The sequence below is a fragment of the Akebia trifoliata genome, unplaced genomic scaffold, assembly GCF_017979445.1.
Source record: "Akebia trifoliata isolate Shusen 1 unplaced genomic scaffold, ASM1797944v1 Contig00480_ERROPOS683370, whole genome shotgun sequence".
In the NCBI taxonomy this organism is placed as follows: Eukaryota; Viridiplantae; Streptophyta; class Magnoliopsida; order Ranunculales; family Lardizabalaceae; genus Akebia; species Akebia trifoliata.
Genome location: NW_028237026.1, coordinates 1 through 15,318, shown reverse-complemented (window position 1 = coordinate 15,318; position 15,318 = coordinate 1). Strand labels below are relative to the sequence as shown.

The window sequence follows — 15,318 nt, the reverse complement described above, 5'->3', positions numbered from 1 at the left end:
TTTAAAAGCACAATAAAACAACATTTATTCCAAACTTTTATTAAATCACTAAAAAACTAAAGTTATCATTCAACATCTAATATCAATTATATGACTAAATTATTCACATTTATTGACCAAAATGTTAAAATAGAAATTTTAGCAGAACATGTGAAAACTTATGAGGAGTTATTCTTCTAGACAAGTGTATAGAGCAAGGCAAAAAAATCAAAGAAAGCAAAATATGAAAGCTTTCCTCTTTAGAGAGTTGGATTAAAATCAAGAATGTGTAAGAAAAGAGAAAATGGATTGAAATATGAGAGAGAAAAGAAGAAGAATAAGAACTTACTTCTAAAGAGAGTTAAAGCTAGGGTTCTTTATTGCAAATCAGGTTTTCTTAAGATTCGTGTTGGGGAAGATTTCTTCAATCGATCTTAAAGTTTCAAGTTTCCAAACTTCTTCAATTTAGGGTATTTCGATTAGGGTAGATTTGAAAGAGAGGTTTTCGATATGTTTCAGTTAGGGTAAATTTGAAATAGATAGGATCTTGATATATTTCCATTAGGGTGGTTTAGAGAGTTTGTTGACTAAGAGGTGGGGGCGTTGTTCTTCAATGGGTAAAAAATCTTACCATTACTGTTAAAACTTACTTCATCTTCTACTTCAAAAATCCTACCATTACGTTACTTAAATAACATTTTTATGTTTCTAGCAAACTGCTTAAGTTTTTTTTTTTTTTTTTTTATATATAAAAAAAATTCTTTAAACACCCACCCACATAAGTTCTGTTTATACAAATTTTGATTTGTTTAGAACAAATCAATAGTCATTGTTTTGTTGTTATTGTGGTTAACTTGCAACTTCGATTATTTCAAATGAATTTAAAAGCACAATAGAACAACATTTCTTTCAAACTTCTATTAAACCACTAAAAAATAAATTTATCTTTCAACATATGATATCACTTATATGACCAAATTATTCACATTTATCAAGCAAAATGTAAAAAAACATAAATTTTAGTAGAACAAGATGTGAAAATTATGAGAAGGAGAAGCTCTTCTTCTAGTAGGTTTATAGATCAAGGCAACAAATCAAAGAAAGAAAAAAAAAATAGAAGCTTTCTTCTTGAGAGAATTGGACAAAATTGAAGAATTTGTAAGAAAAGATAACATGGGTTGAAATAGGGAGAGATAAGAAGAAAAAAAAAGCTTAGGGTATCTTTGATAACATTTCTGAAGTCTGAAGTCTATTTTCTGAAATCTTATTTTGAAAAAAAATTTTGTTTATCATTTTTAAAAGCTTCTAGCTAGAAATAGAATTTTAAAACATAATGGCTATTTTGACAATATTACCCTTTTATAATTATAATAAATTGTTAACCGAAAAACATAACATGTTATGTATAATGAAACCATCCACACATTTAATTTCGATTACTAATAAATCAAGCATCCCAAAAGAAATGTTTTCAAATTGAATTCATACTTAAAAAATTATATTCCAACAATTAACTCAAACAACAAACAATCATTCATTTTCTAGTTGAAAAATATAGGGTTTTAAGGTTCGTATAAAAATATAAGATTTTCGACCACGAAACAAGAGAAAGGGGAGAGACCTTGACAGTATAGTTGTAGAGGAAGGAGAGATAGAAAAATTAAAAATAAAGGTTTTAGGGTTCATATAAAGAAATGATAAGTGATAGAAATCAAGATTTTGATGAGAGTAATTTAGAAATAAAATAAAAAAAAACAAGATTTCAGAAGTTTCATTCAGCATCCCTTCATTGCTTGTTCAAAACTTCTGAATTTTGGTTCTGAAGTCTGAAATCTAAACCAAAACAAACGGAAATAAAACTTCTAAAGTCTGAATTTTAAAGGTGGACCACCTCCATTCAGACTTCAGAACCACACACTTACTTGTGAAAAAAGTTAAAGCTATCTTTGTTGCAAACCAAGTTTTCTTAGATTTGATGTTGGGGAATATTTCTTTAATCAATCTTCAAGCTTTGATCTTCCAAACTTCTTCAATCAAGGGTATTTTAGTTAGGGTAGATTTGAGAGAGAGAAAGATAGAGAGAGGTTTTCGATCTATTTCAGTTTGAGTAGATTTTGTTTTAGTTAGGATTTAAAAAAGGGTTAGATTTAGGGTTAGGGTCGTTTAGAGAGGTTGTTGACTAAGAGGTGGGGCTTCAATCTTTAATGGAGTTCAGGTCACAAGAGGGGCTTTGATCTTCAATACTGGAAGGGGTTTTGATCTTCAATAGAAGAATTTGATCTATTAAGGCTTTGTTGCAGAGAAGAGAGAGTTGAGTTTGTTGATCTCGAAAGAAAATGTGAGAGAAAGATTAGACCGTGGGGAGGTGATTGTAATTCTCAGAATAGATAATCGTTAAATGTATTACAACTGTATCTAATAGATCTCAACCGTTGGATTGTCAAATATCTAATAGTTATCCTATTGTGTCACGATCTTTGGAAAACTTGCAATCCATCAAGCGATTCCTTGTATATATATATAGAGATATGGTCTAATCGTTAAGTGATCCATTTACCACACTTCCTTTCGTGGGAATTAAAAAAATATTATGAAGGTTCCGTTTAAACTCATTTATGAAAATGAAGAGAGAAACAAAGAAAATAACTATCAACATTTTTTTTTCTTCCATTTGAACTCATTTCTATAATACGTTTAGTTGCCTTGATAGGTGCAATTGCTATGGCTCGTCAATAATAAAGATTTAAAAAGATAAATTGATTTTTAATCAAAATTCAAGTTTGAAACTCATGTAAATGTAATTAACCTCTTCTAGTTAACCTGATAAACAAAACTGGTATATGTATATGGGTGGCTTTCAATGGCCCTAAAGTGCGTCAAACATTTTTGAAAACATGGGTCAAAAACTTCATAATGGGCTGATTTTTTATGAGGATGATCTCTATGATGAGGAGATCATCCTCACAAAAAATCAGCCCATTCCAAAACTTCTAACCCCATCAAAAGTGATATGCAAAAATTGGACAATCCACGATTCTTCAACTTGTAAACTAGGGTTAGAAGTTTTGGAATGAGTAGATTTTTGGTGAGGATGATATCTTCACCGTAGAGATCATCCTCACAAAAAATCAGCCCATTCTAAAGCTTCTAACCCATGTTTTCAAAAATGTTTGGCTCTCTTTAGAGCCTCCATATATATATATATATTAGTAAATGTTTCTGAAAATTTTAAGTAATTTTTTTTTCTTTATTGAAAATTGAAACCTTCATTTGAAACAACATTTTAATAACTTCAATACTAAAAATTTGGCAAAAATTTAGTATTGGGATAATTCAGATACAATTTGATTTCAAATTTGATAAATCCATTCAAATTCTCTTGACTCATGCAAATGGCTCAAGAAAAAAACAAATGATATAGACCATATAAGGTAAAATCCAATGGCCGAGATTTATTTTCAAGATAAGTATCAACACGATATTTATTATCGAGATTTGTATAAATCCTACCATTGGCCAGATTTTGCACTTACATGGTCAAGAACCTGTGTTTCTTCTTGAGTCAACGGATTCCGAACATATATATGTGTGTTAATTTTGGTAATTGATGAATTTAGTAGTACTTATGATCATAGTATAAGTATCTTGATAATTTAAACAAATATTTTTTAACTAATGTTTAACTCCTTCAAGGTGGCGGTGACATATAATATCACGATGGTTCTTTGTCCTTAACAAGTAAATACACAAATAATATTTTTTTAAACATTCTTAGTCGGGTTGTTGATGGAAATAATCTATCAAGCTACAACAACAAATCAATGATTTATTTTATTATTATTATTATTTTACCACGTGGCACATTTGTATTGGGCATTCAATCCACTACTTATTGGAATTTCACATCAAACTCGACATGAGGGTGATTCTTAGTCGTCACATTTAGACATTTTTCATCATGGCCAAGAAAGTGTGTAATCAAAATTTTAACCTATCAAAATAAATAAAATAACAAAAAAAAAATATAAAAAATTCAAGCTGTGGGGGCACTGAATTAGAATGGCCTTGGGGCCATGGAATCATTAGTGACTTTTATCCTTAATTTAATATAGAGAGCTGCTATTGGCACCCCAACTTTTACCTATTACATCTCAATTAAAAATAAAAAAAAGGATATTCCCAAAACTTGTGCAACTTATGTTAAAATTCCGACTCTAGTCTTCATTTTAAATCCTAAAACATTTTTTTTTCCAGCGAATTCGTCACTTTTATAATCAACGTATTTGCTGATAAATTACTAATGAGATCACTAATATTTTATCAGTGAATTTGTTAACAACAAAAATGACGAATTTCGTTGAAAAAGATGTTTTGGGAATTAAAATGCATAGTGTACTGAACTCGAAACTTCATCATATTCAATGCATGAAACAAAGACTCACCCTAAAAAAAAAAGCGAATGGTTGAGAATAAGTAAAACTTGGAGTGCCTTTCTAGATTTCTATGTTTTAGGTTTATGATTTTATATGAGTTTAATCATAATTGCAAATAGCTATTGAAATTGGTTGAATGGGTGTTATAATGGTTTGTAATGTTGATTAATAACTTGAACCTAATCTTTGTAATATTTGAATAGTGTATTTTAATCTTTGATTAGGGTGTGATATATAATTTAAGAAATTGAGTTATAATAAATAAAAATTAGACTGTTAATAACATCTATCTTAATACACGAGATATTTGAAAGAAAGTATGATTTAGACATACCGACTCACCTTTTGGTGAGTATTTGAGATACCCTATTTTTTAAAATAGATGGTTTGCAATTTCAATTCAGTCTTTTCTAATAGACTATGTAAAATTACTTAAATAGCCTCATCTCCAATTTTTAGTCAAAACTTCTTTCATTTTTCTTCTCAAAACCAATCATCTTCAACCTCTTACATATAGAATTCTTAGATTCATCTTCAATCTAAAATATTCTATCTACTAAACCTTCAAATCTCAAGATAAGATAGATTTATGAGGAAGTAAAAAAAAGATAAAATTTTAGGTAAAAGTAAGGAGTTTTCTACTATTAACAAGTTTGAAAATAATGGATTGAAGATAAAGTTGATTAAAAATTTTTTTTTATATACCATGAGAGGTTGAGAAACATGGATTTTTAGGAGGAAAATCAAAGTTTTCTTGGGTGGTGGTTGAAGTTAAGGGCATTTAGGTCATTGTGCATTAGTCAAAAAGAAGAGGACCAAGGTCAAGGGGCATGTCATCAGTTTGAGAAACAGGGTGGTTCGAAAATATTTTTCCACAACATGAAGGGGTATGTCTAAATCAATCTAAAAAGTAAAAAAAAACAAACGTACACACGTGTGAGTTGAGAGGAAAAAGAAATGAAGCGTGCCACGTGGCCATTCTTATTCGTTCCAACAAACCAAAGGCCAGACAGTTCTCTCTCTCTCTCTCTGTATCTCTCTGGCTTTTCTCTGTATAAAAATAAAGAGAAACCATTGAAGCTCCTCTCTAGGGTTTCAGATTTGTGTGAGAGAGAAAGTTTTTCTTTCTTTCCTGAAAAGCTAAGGCAAATTAAAATTTAAAAATGGATCGAAGAAAGGAATCTCTCAAAAGCTGAGATCTTGCTGTCAGTCTGACAAGATGTTTGAATTTCGATCTCTCTCTCACAGTCTCTGTGATTTGATCTGATCTTACTTCTTTAAGAGATCCTGATCTTAGGAAAATTTATTTAGGATTGATTTTGGTGGAATCTGTAAATAAATTTGGATCTTAAATTTTTTTTTAGAATTAAGAAGCGAAAGAGAGATCAAATTCGTGCTTTTGTAAAGTAGGTTTGTGAGATTTCTTTTTTTCTTTTTCTTTTTCTTGCAGTAGTTGTTTGTTTTTGTTTTTAGGATTCTTTGGTTAGATTTAATCCATTTTTTGCTACAGTTTTTGTGGTGACCGAAGAAAAAGATCTGGCATTTAGATGTTATATGCAAAGCTAGCTTGAAGAACATAGTTGTTCAAGTTGGAATTTTCGGGAATTTCGCAAAAGAGAGTGCATTTGAATGATTCTGGATTGAATTTGAATCCCAGATTGAGGGGATTGTGTTCTTCCAAACAGAAATTTTTAGAACAATTGTCACGATGATGGTTGACAGTGATTCAACGGATGAACCTGGATCTGTTGCTGATGTGTTTCCTGAGAAAGAGAGCGATGAAGATGGTGGATACGCTAGCGGAGGATGCAGAAGGTACGACATTTTTGCACTCTTGTGATTTAGTTGCATTTTCATGATTTTTTTGTAGTTTTGATGAATCTGTTGAGTGCAGATTTGGATAGTTTTGTTTCAGAGTTGTTTACTGTCTAATTGAGATGTTTTAGCAATTTTGGACATGCACCCTCTTACATGCATGTAAAGTATTTCCATCTCTTTTACGAGGAAGTTGTAATTGATGTATCTTCTGCTGTGAATTCTCCATATATGTTACCTAGTAATCCAATTATGGTTTTGTGAGTTCCACCATTTATTAGTGGTTTCATGTAGAAAGCTGGAGATTTGTTCCTTAAGGGATGTTCTCAAGCTGTGATACACTGATAAACGAGATCATGATCTCCCCTGATCAATTAAAATTTGACTTGTTAGGTAGGATCACCGGATTAAATAATTTGAGTGGGTATAATGCATGCATCGGAACTGTCATATCTTTGAAGGGGTAAAGGTGTCTCTGGATAGTATTATCGTGTCTATTAAAGGTTCTGTTCTATACAACTGGTGTAAAGCCTTTGAGGAGTTCAAAGGAGTCTTCTTCGAGGATTTCATGGGGAGATGGGAGTAGATTACAATAATCTGTCTTGAGTAGCGTCAGTGTGGTTTCGTTGGTCCTTTGTACTTCTTAGCACCTCAATCAATTTAATATCAATGCGTTTACTTATAAAAAAATAATAAAAATAAGGTAATAAATAATAATGCATGCTTGGGAATTATCCGAGATTGGTCTCATTGGCTTTTGTTTTGTACTGGTTGGTCACCTTGACTACCAAATTTTTTCAACAATGATAAAAATGGCATATACGTTTAAAATGTGTGCATGGGAATTAAAGGTACTGACTTGGTAAGTTGGTGAAGTCTACGAGTAGTAGTACCACAAATTTGAGATCAAAACACCACCTTCATCCATATATCTATATAAGTGCATCTCCAGTCCTTAGGCAACTCAAATTCAAAATTCGAGTAAAAATGGGAAAACAGGTGCTCCACTCCTTTACTAAAACCCATACCAAGGGAGACTAAAAACTTTACTCAAATCTCCCACTGTAATATTTCAGTTAAGAAAAACACTTTTCTTACTAAGTAAGATTGAAAATTCTTATCAAGGGTCTTCGGGCCCAGATGGATGACCACATGGGCAATCCAACACCAAAGGCTTCTAGATTTCACAAAAAAATTCAGATTCAAAATAAATTAATAATCTGTTTTGGACTTCATCCAAGGGTTGAAATGGACGGCTACCAAACTCCCAAATTTAAAATTAAAATTCAACGGTGAAAAATAACTTTTTATTTGAATTTTTTTTTCCAAAGTTCTTAAAATTTTGTTCTTTACAGTTCTATGGCATCGGATCATGTTTTATTATGCCACAATGTGCACTCAAGACCCTTAGTAAGATTTGAAATCTAACTAAGTAAGGCTAGCTTGACTCTTTCATTAAAAATTTGGCGGAAGAAATATGTTTTGGGGAGAAGATGGGAATTCTAAAAAGATTTAAGTTTCCTTTAGAAATTTTCAGTTTGCCACTAGAGTGCTTCATATTAAATGAAGCTTTTACTCAAATATGAGTCTTGGCTAGAGATGCTCTAAAGAAATTCATGGAACCTAATGCTGTTACGTTGAGGGATATCAAGAGATAGGCCTTAGATAGTTGGGGAAATTGAAAGGGCACTAATTGGATGCATTGGATAGGATTACGAGTTCATGGCTCATTGAATAGACAACCTAAATCGACATGCAAGTGTATCATCTATTGAATGGCTAATGATAGGCTGTGAGAATTACGAGCTGTGATAAGAATCCTATCTGAACTTTTTTTTTTTGATAAGCTATCTGACTTTATTCATGAATAATTTTCTTTTATGCTTTGTGAGAAGCTTCTTCATTTGGAAGGCCACTGTAAATTTGTTCACTGGATATTTTGGTTGATTGACAGCGAAGATGGAAGTCTGAGCTGTGGGTTTTCGAGTTTTAGAGGAAAGAGGGCAAGCATGGAGGATTTCTATGATGTTAAAATGTCCAAGATTGACGGACAAACAGTCTGCATGTTTGGAATATTTGATGGTTAGATTTTTCTCTTGTATAAAAAATCTTGAGTTTTATATTTTGTTACTATTTATAAGTGGAATATCAGGTTATATGATGCAAACTTAGGGTTTCGGGAACCACCATTCATTTGGTCTCATCTTGGAGATTGCCTATGTCAAAAGTCAAACTGGTCCTATGATCATAACCATCTGATTTCCACCTTTTTTGCGGTCAATAGAAATCTGGTGAAGAGTAAAAAAAATAGACATTGCTTGGGGTCAATAAGGTTTGATATTTGACCTTGAAGTTCTTTAATGTGGTATGCAATGGTCTTTCCTGATCTTTTGCGTGTAACTTTTTCCTGATATTCAAGTTATAGATGGAAACCCTCTATAATCCTTAAAAATAAACTTATGTTAAATTTTTTGTTGTCTTAAGAATATAATTCCTGATTTTTATGATTATGATGTGTCTTACAGGTCATGGCGGTTCTCGTGCTGCTGAGTACTTAAAAGAACACTTATTTAAGAATCTCATGAAGCACCCACTATTTATGACGGACACCAAAATGGCCATAAGTGCGTGCAAATTTTCCAAAACTCCATTGCTGTATGCATGTCGTTTGGCCTGCCAGGACAGGTTTAAATGCCTGCGTAATAATTTTAGTGGAAGTGATTTGGTGCAAGGTTGGAACAGAATATGGAAGTTGGGCTGGGAACAGCTGAGACAGTTGAATGAGTCACCCAACATCTTTGTCCTATTCTGCACACACATTGTGGGGTCCTGCACTGAACGCTTTCCTGCCATTAACGTAAACTTTTTTTTTTAATATTGTGATTTTGGGAAAGCCTGCAGGTGAAACCTATCAAAGGACTGATATGGATTTCTTGGATGCTGAAAGAGATACTTACCGAGATGATGGTTCGACGGCATCGACTGCGGTGATGGTCGGTAACCATCTATACGTTGCAAATGTTGGAGATTCAAGGACAGTAATATCAAAGGCAGGCGAAGGTACTCTTCACATTTCTTATTTTTAACTTTAGGGGACTGTAAGTGGTTTGCATGCATGCATATATACGTCATGAACTGTTAAATAAACAAAGAAGAATAAAGAAAATATGGACCCACAACTTGTGATGGTGCTGCTTTTTTCCTCGGTTTTGAAAAAAACAGTTATTGTTCTTATCCTTTGCAAGCATAATAGTCCTGGTGGAATTTGTCTTCAGGATTTGTCATTAATGAAGTATGATGTAATCATATAACTAATTATTTTGTTCTGCTATGTGAAAAATGTACCAAAGTATGTTGCAACTGAAATCCCTTTATTTTTCCTTCTTCTTAACAGCCATTGCTCTCTCTGAAGATCATAAACCAAATAGAATTGATGAACGAAAGAGAATTGAGAATGCTGGAGGAGTTGTTATGTGGGCTGGTGAGTCTTCGTCCATTCTGGACATTGCAATTTCTGTACTTGTTCTTGGAGGTTTCCTCTTGAGTATTCCTCATAAATAGAAATGAATAATCAAGCTTTTTTGGTATCTGTTAGTTTAAGATCTGTTCGTGTCTTTCAGGTACTTGGAGGGTAGGAGGTGTGTTGGCAATGTCACGTGCTTTTGGTAACAGTTTGCTTAAACAGTTTGTTGTGGCAGAGCCTGAGATTCAGGTACTTGGAGACCCTTGAGTCTATCTTGAATTCTCTGGATAGTTTACCTAAATGCTTTCCTCACTTTGTTGTTTTGCAAGGAATAATAACCTATTTGATGGGTTTTGAAAAGGAATAATAGAAATTCTCATGTACATGTATCACCCGTCTAGTCTATAGATGAAGTGGACCCACCATTTGATGGGTTTTGAAAAGGACTACGTAGGGGAAAAAAACAATCTTACCTGATTATCCTATCACGCAGCCATCCAATCAGTTGTTTTGGATAGTGAGAAAAATATGTTAAACAGTCTAGGGAAAGTCCACAAATTGTATGGTTATGTTTATTCAGTTAGGTTCCCTTTTGCTCTAAGGTCTTGGGCCATAACTTCATGACCTTTCGAATGATGGCTTCGAACCCCTCTAGTTGTAACCTCTATGTGGTCATCTCATGAAGTATGTCATTATCGCCCATGGTGGAAGCAAGCATAATTCAACGGTGAAACATGATTAACTGCTAAAGCACGAGGCAAGGTGTTTCACTCTGCAGAGGCTTGAGGCATAAGCCTCATGATAATGCTTTTCATTTTTTCAATTTAAAATAGATAAATATCAAATATACAAATAAATAAGAAAAAAAAAATCCTGATAAAGAGAAAATTTGGGAAATATCTCAACCAAAAAAAAAAAAAAAATCGAAAATCATCTTCTGATAATTGGATGGGGATCAAAGAGTCGAGGCAATAGAAGATGAGTGTGGTTGTTTTGCTTGCTAGAGTTGGGTGCAGAATTGCAACTGTCATCTTCTCAATCAACTTTTGGTCCCTTGGATTATGATTCCCAAGTCCCAAGGAGTTCGATCAAGGTTGCAAGGGATTCCCTTTCCCCAATTTCCTGTCTTTGTCTTGATTAAGGTTGAAGTGGTTCTCTAATTCACAAAATTCTTTTCCTTAGCCTGATCCAATGCTCAAGCTTGATCAAAGTTTCATCGATGTCAAGTAGGGAAGTGGATTCAGTTTTCAATCAACCATTCATGGATGTTTGCATCACGATCTGAGTTTAGCTTTTGATGAGGCGTTTCCAAGAGCTTTTCAACTGGACTTTTTTTAATTCTTCTGATTCCCAGGTTTGCTTCCTGAGTAGGACATCTAGTGGGAATTTTTTAAGCAATATGGAAGGGACCAAGTGTCTCTCCACAAGGGCCTCAAAGATGAGGGGACTTTATGTGGTAAATTTTTGAATAATTTTCCCCTTCAAAGGTCGCATACAGTTTTTTAGGCAACATCTTAGATCTAGGAATATTGTTGGGTTTGTCTTTTGAAGGGAACGATGGGGAGATTTGTTTTTATTTAGGATCATGATAGGAAAAAGGGATATGAAGTACCCTAGAATTCATGGGGAGTATAGAATAGTCAACGAATCTAGGCAGGATGATTTCTTCCTTCAAGGTAAGGAGAGTATTTGTTGCCTGAATCTTAAGGGGGGGATCCAATGATTTTCAAAAACTCTCAAGTCCAAAGGGGGCAAGAGGAAAATCCAAGAGGAGATTAAAAGGTAAACCTAGATTAGCAAAGAGACTGGGCAGTGATTCGAATGAATATCAAACCACATTGGCAGGTAGGAGAGGAAGTGATTCAAGATGTTCTTAATTAATGGTGAAAGTTTTTCTTGGAACGGGTCCAAGGGGGAGATGTGGTGAATTTGGTCATCAAGATGACAAATCCGGCTTTGTTTCTTCTGCAAGGAACTAAGTTAGTCTATAAATTCATGCATGCATTATTGCCTGAGATCTTGGGAAGTAGAGAAATTGATTGGTGCAGTCTCCCAAAATTTGCTTCACGGGGATTTTAGTTGTGTGGAACAAAAGGTTTATTAAGGCCGTAGATGTTTTAGCGGGGGCTTTTTTCCATTTCTCCATACCGATTGTGTGGGATAGCTTTCCTGGGTGTTTGTAGGAGTGTATGGGCCATAGATTAAAAGGAAGAGAGTTCAATTTTGGGAGGCATCGGACGATGTTCCTTGATATAGGCATAGGCCTCGGTGTCTGGGAAGAGCTTTTAATGTTCTTAGGAATATGTGAAGAAAAGAGAGGGGGATCTATGGTGACCAGTGGTATGAAAGAGTTCATGGAATTTGTGAATTGCAATATTCTTTTGGACTTTGAATGTTACTCTTTCACTTGGTGTAATAACCATGATTGCCATATTATGTGTAAATTTTATAAATTTCTGTTTTCTTAGTGGAAGAGAATTATGTGGAGTCTCTGCATATTGGAAGGAACAACTGGTTCATGAGGTCAGCGTCAGTATTTTAGCAGTATTCTTTTTTCCTTTTTCGGGGTTGTAAGTTTTTCATAGAATTCTAATAGTTTATTCTAAGGACTCTATTTTTAGGTGGAAAGCTTGTGTGTAGCGAGGTAATTTTTTCGATTGTTTTTTCCTCTGTTGTATTTGTTGTGTTATCATCTGATACAACACTTTGTTATGGGTGGTGCACCTGAATATAAGGACCTCTTGTTACTTACTTCTGTAAGGTTAGATTTGTTGCATAGTCAAGATCATCTGGTTCATATGTTGGTTGGGGTACAGCTGCTCCGTTAGGTTGCTCATTCATTACACTCAGTTTGATGAGATGGCCTGCCTATTAAACTAGAACTTGCATATTATGGATCCAATAGTTAATGCAAGTGTTAGTTTTCCATGAATTTTTTATGCAGGCCCATAGAACCCTAAGTTAGCTCTGATAGATTTGAAAAAGAGATTTATGGTATAGGGTGTTTATGGTGAATGGGGAATGGGGTGAGAAGATTCTTGATGGGTTCTTCTAAATAGTAGAAAATAAGAGAAGATGATATATTTACCTTGGAATCACCCCCAATGATTTCCATGGAATCACCAAGTTGAATGCCCAAACATTCGAGCAATAAACAGAAAGATTCTGTAAATTTTATTTTATGCATCAAAATCTCCCTAAAATAATCTATTACATCCTCCAATGTAAAGCACCAATTGTTAAAATCTAAAGGATATCAATTTGACTCTACCTTATACTCAAAGTAATTTTCCCAAAATAGTAAATTACCCTAGATAGAAACTTTTCAATAATAGTAAAATTCCTAACTCGACAAAAACTCTCTTAATAAATTTAAAATACCTAATAATGAATTTCTAAAATAAGTAGTACTCAAAAAAAAAAAAAAAAAAAAAAACATAGAACAAATTAAAAAAAAGTCTCATATCCCTAAAATTTGTCCAATTCATTCGTTAAAAGGGGTATAAAACCTACTAAATAACTGCCCATGTCTCTAATGGTCCTCATCCATATATAGGGAAGATGACGTGATTTTCCTATTAGCTAGAGTTGTGCTTATAATGAAGGCAGACACTCGCACAAGTACGTGTATAACATGATATCAATTGCATATATATGTTCAGGAACAAGTTATCAATGACGAATTTGAGTTACTGGTGCTGGCTAGTGATGGCATCTGGGATGTGATTTCAAATGAGGTCAGTTTCTCTCTTTTCTTCCTCTCTCAAATGAATCGACTTCCTGAGTTATCCATAACCAAAACCAGATGCTAGAGACTCTGGTAACAAAAGGAAGAGTATTAGCTACTCTTGGGGATGCTTCATTCAACTTGCTCCCCTTTTATTAATCTTTTTATTACATTCATATAGTTGACTACTTGACCCCCAAATTTTGCCGTTGTTGTTTATTATACCTGGGGCATCAGTCCTGGTTGTGTTCCCTTAACAAACTCCCCCTCCTAGTAGATCAACATTCTCAGAAATGTTCCATTCAATAAATAAATGGGCTTCTTTTTTTAATATACTGGAAATTTGAAAAGTGGTAGATTATTGATTTTACGGATGGAGGGTGAGAAGACAAATTCTATTTAGGGTTTCCTTATCTCACAATGTTTATTTATTATTTCGTTTGTTCTTATAATATAATTAATTCCTGTGACCCAAGCCAATTATGGTGGTTGTGTTATATCAAATATCAGGATGCGGTTTCTCTTGCAAGAACAGAGGAAGAACCTGAGGCAGCGGCTCGGAAGTTGACAGAGACTGCTTTTACTCGTGGCAGTGCCGACAACATAACCTGTATTGTGGTGAGATTCCACCATGATGACAAACCAGACCCAAATTCGGCCCAGGACTAGAAGAGGAAGAACTCACTTCATTGCCATATTCAAAGTTAATTTAATATATTTGATGATAAATGTAAGTGGAAATCTCTGCATGTGCATAGTCTTACCCGTGTGCATATTACTTACCAGCAGAGGCGGGTGCTCTGTTTAGTTTGTATAATTTTTTCGTTTTCTGTGGGAAACTTGAACCTCTTGTTTATTTTGCTGTTTGCCTATATGATAGGGGATGTCTTCCTGGGTATTTTGATCTGGTAAATGTTAAAAGTTTTTTTTTTTTACCTGCTTTTCTAATTCATTTATCTGATAAAGTTGTGATTGATATTGTTTTCTGGAAGTGTGTTGGAAGGTTTGATTATTATTATCATAGACAATAGTTAGAAAAAACATTCAAGTTGAATGTCCTAAAAAGCACACTTCAAGGTAGATATGCAAGAACTGTGGAATGGAATAACATGATTGGTGGATCCCAAATCTTTGGTTCAAGGCTTTGTTATATGTCAATTTGGATATGATCATCCAGTATTACAGTTGTTAATGGATATAGATAGAATAAGTATTGGACTTATTGGGTTGATTCATAATGCACCCATGCATTCCGAACCAACTCCATTGATAGCCGCACCATTGAAACAGTAGAGGGGGCAGAGAGCAAGGTTCAAGGATATGTCTTATATCAAGCAAGTTAAGGATGAGTTTAGTCTACACTTTTTATCTTTTTCTAAGGTTTTCTAAGAGAGAGAGAGAGAGAGAGGATATAAATTAGTGAGATAAGAGAGGCCATTAGGGAGAGAGGACCCTAAAGCTGAACTCTTCTCATCACTCCAAACAAGGCTACGTAAACTGGGGTTGGGTGTACGGACACGTGATAGATAACAACACAAGGGTTACAGATACTAAAAGATGAAAAAGATAAAAGAGTAATAATGAAAGAAATGAACATTGGAGAAGAAACAAAAGTTGAACATAAACTAATTGCTCCTTTCTGTAAAACTATTCCCTCTCCCTCTCTCTCTCTCTCTCTCTTGTGGGCAATAGACGTTACAAGAAAAAAGTTAGTGTGGCAGTAGATGTTTTCTTTTGTTAGCTTTTTGCTAACAGGGAGATCTTTTTGGTGAATATTTGGGATAACCGTGTTCCTTAAGTCTAATAGACATGAAAAATGACTTCAATGTCACCCATTTTCAATTTGTCGTGAAAAAAAAAAAAAAAAACCTTCCACTTTTCTTCCCAAAACTATTTACTGT

General features: G+C 33.9%; 1 protein-coding gene across 2 annotated transcripts; it reads left to right on the top strand.

Moving 5' to 3' along the window:
• The first annotated feature begins 5,432 nt into the window (after positions 1-5,432).
• Positions 5,433-14,315, top strand: LOC147381450 (Protein phosphatase 2C family protein). 2 transcript variants are annotated; one of them, XM_086430395.1, is made up of 9 exons: positions 5,433-5,818; positions 5,923-6,227; positions 8,182-8,309; positions 8,753-8,851; positions 9,129-9,287; positions 9,622-9,708; positions 9,848-9,939; positions 13,353-13,427; positions 13,928-14,315. In XM_086430395.1, the coding sequence occupies exons 2-9, from the start codon at positions 6,121-6,123 to the stop codon at positions 14,084-14,086; spliced, it is 906 nt and encodes a 301-aa protein (XP_086286521.1). In that variant the 5' UTR covers positions 5,433-5,818; positions 5,923-6,120; the 3' UTR covers positions 14,087-14,315. The 2 variants fall into 2 exon arrangements, with proteins under 2 accessions (XP_086286521.1, XP_086286520.1); XM_086430394.1 differs by having other exon boundaries at positions 5,433-5,822.
• Positions 14,316-15,318: the final 1,003 nt, after the last annotated feature.

What these genes read in the sequence shown, in the direction of transcription:
- LOC147381450 (XM_086430395.1), top strand. Translation starts at nt 6,121, where the DNA reads ATGATGGTTGACAGTGATTCAACGGATGAACCTGGATCTGTTGCTGAT. An exon ending in AGGAGTTGTTATGTGGGCTG is followed by an intron (nt 9,709 to 9,847) that starts GTGAGTCTTCGT and finishes CGTGTCTTTCAG; the next exon opens with GTACTTGGAGGGTAGGAGGT. An exon ending in TGGCAGAGCCTGAGATTCAG is followed by an intron (nt 9,940 to 13,352) that starts GTACTTGGAGAC and finishes ATATATGTTCAG; the next exon opens with GAACAAGTTATCAATGACGA.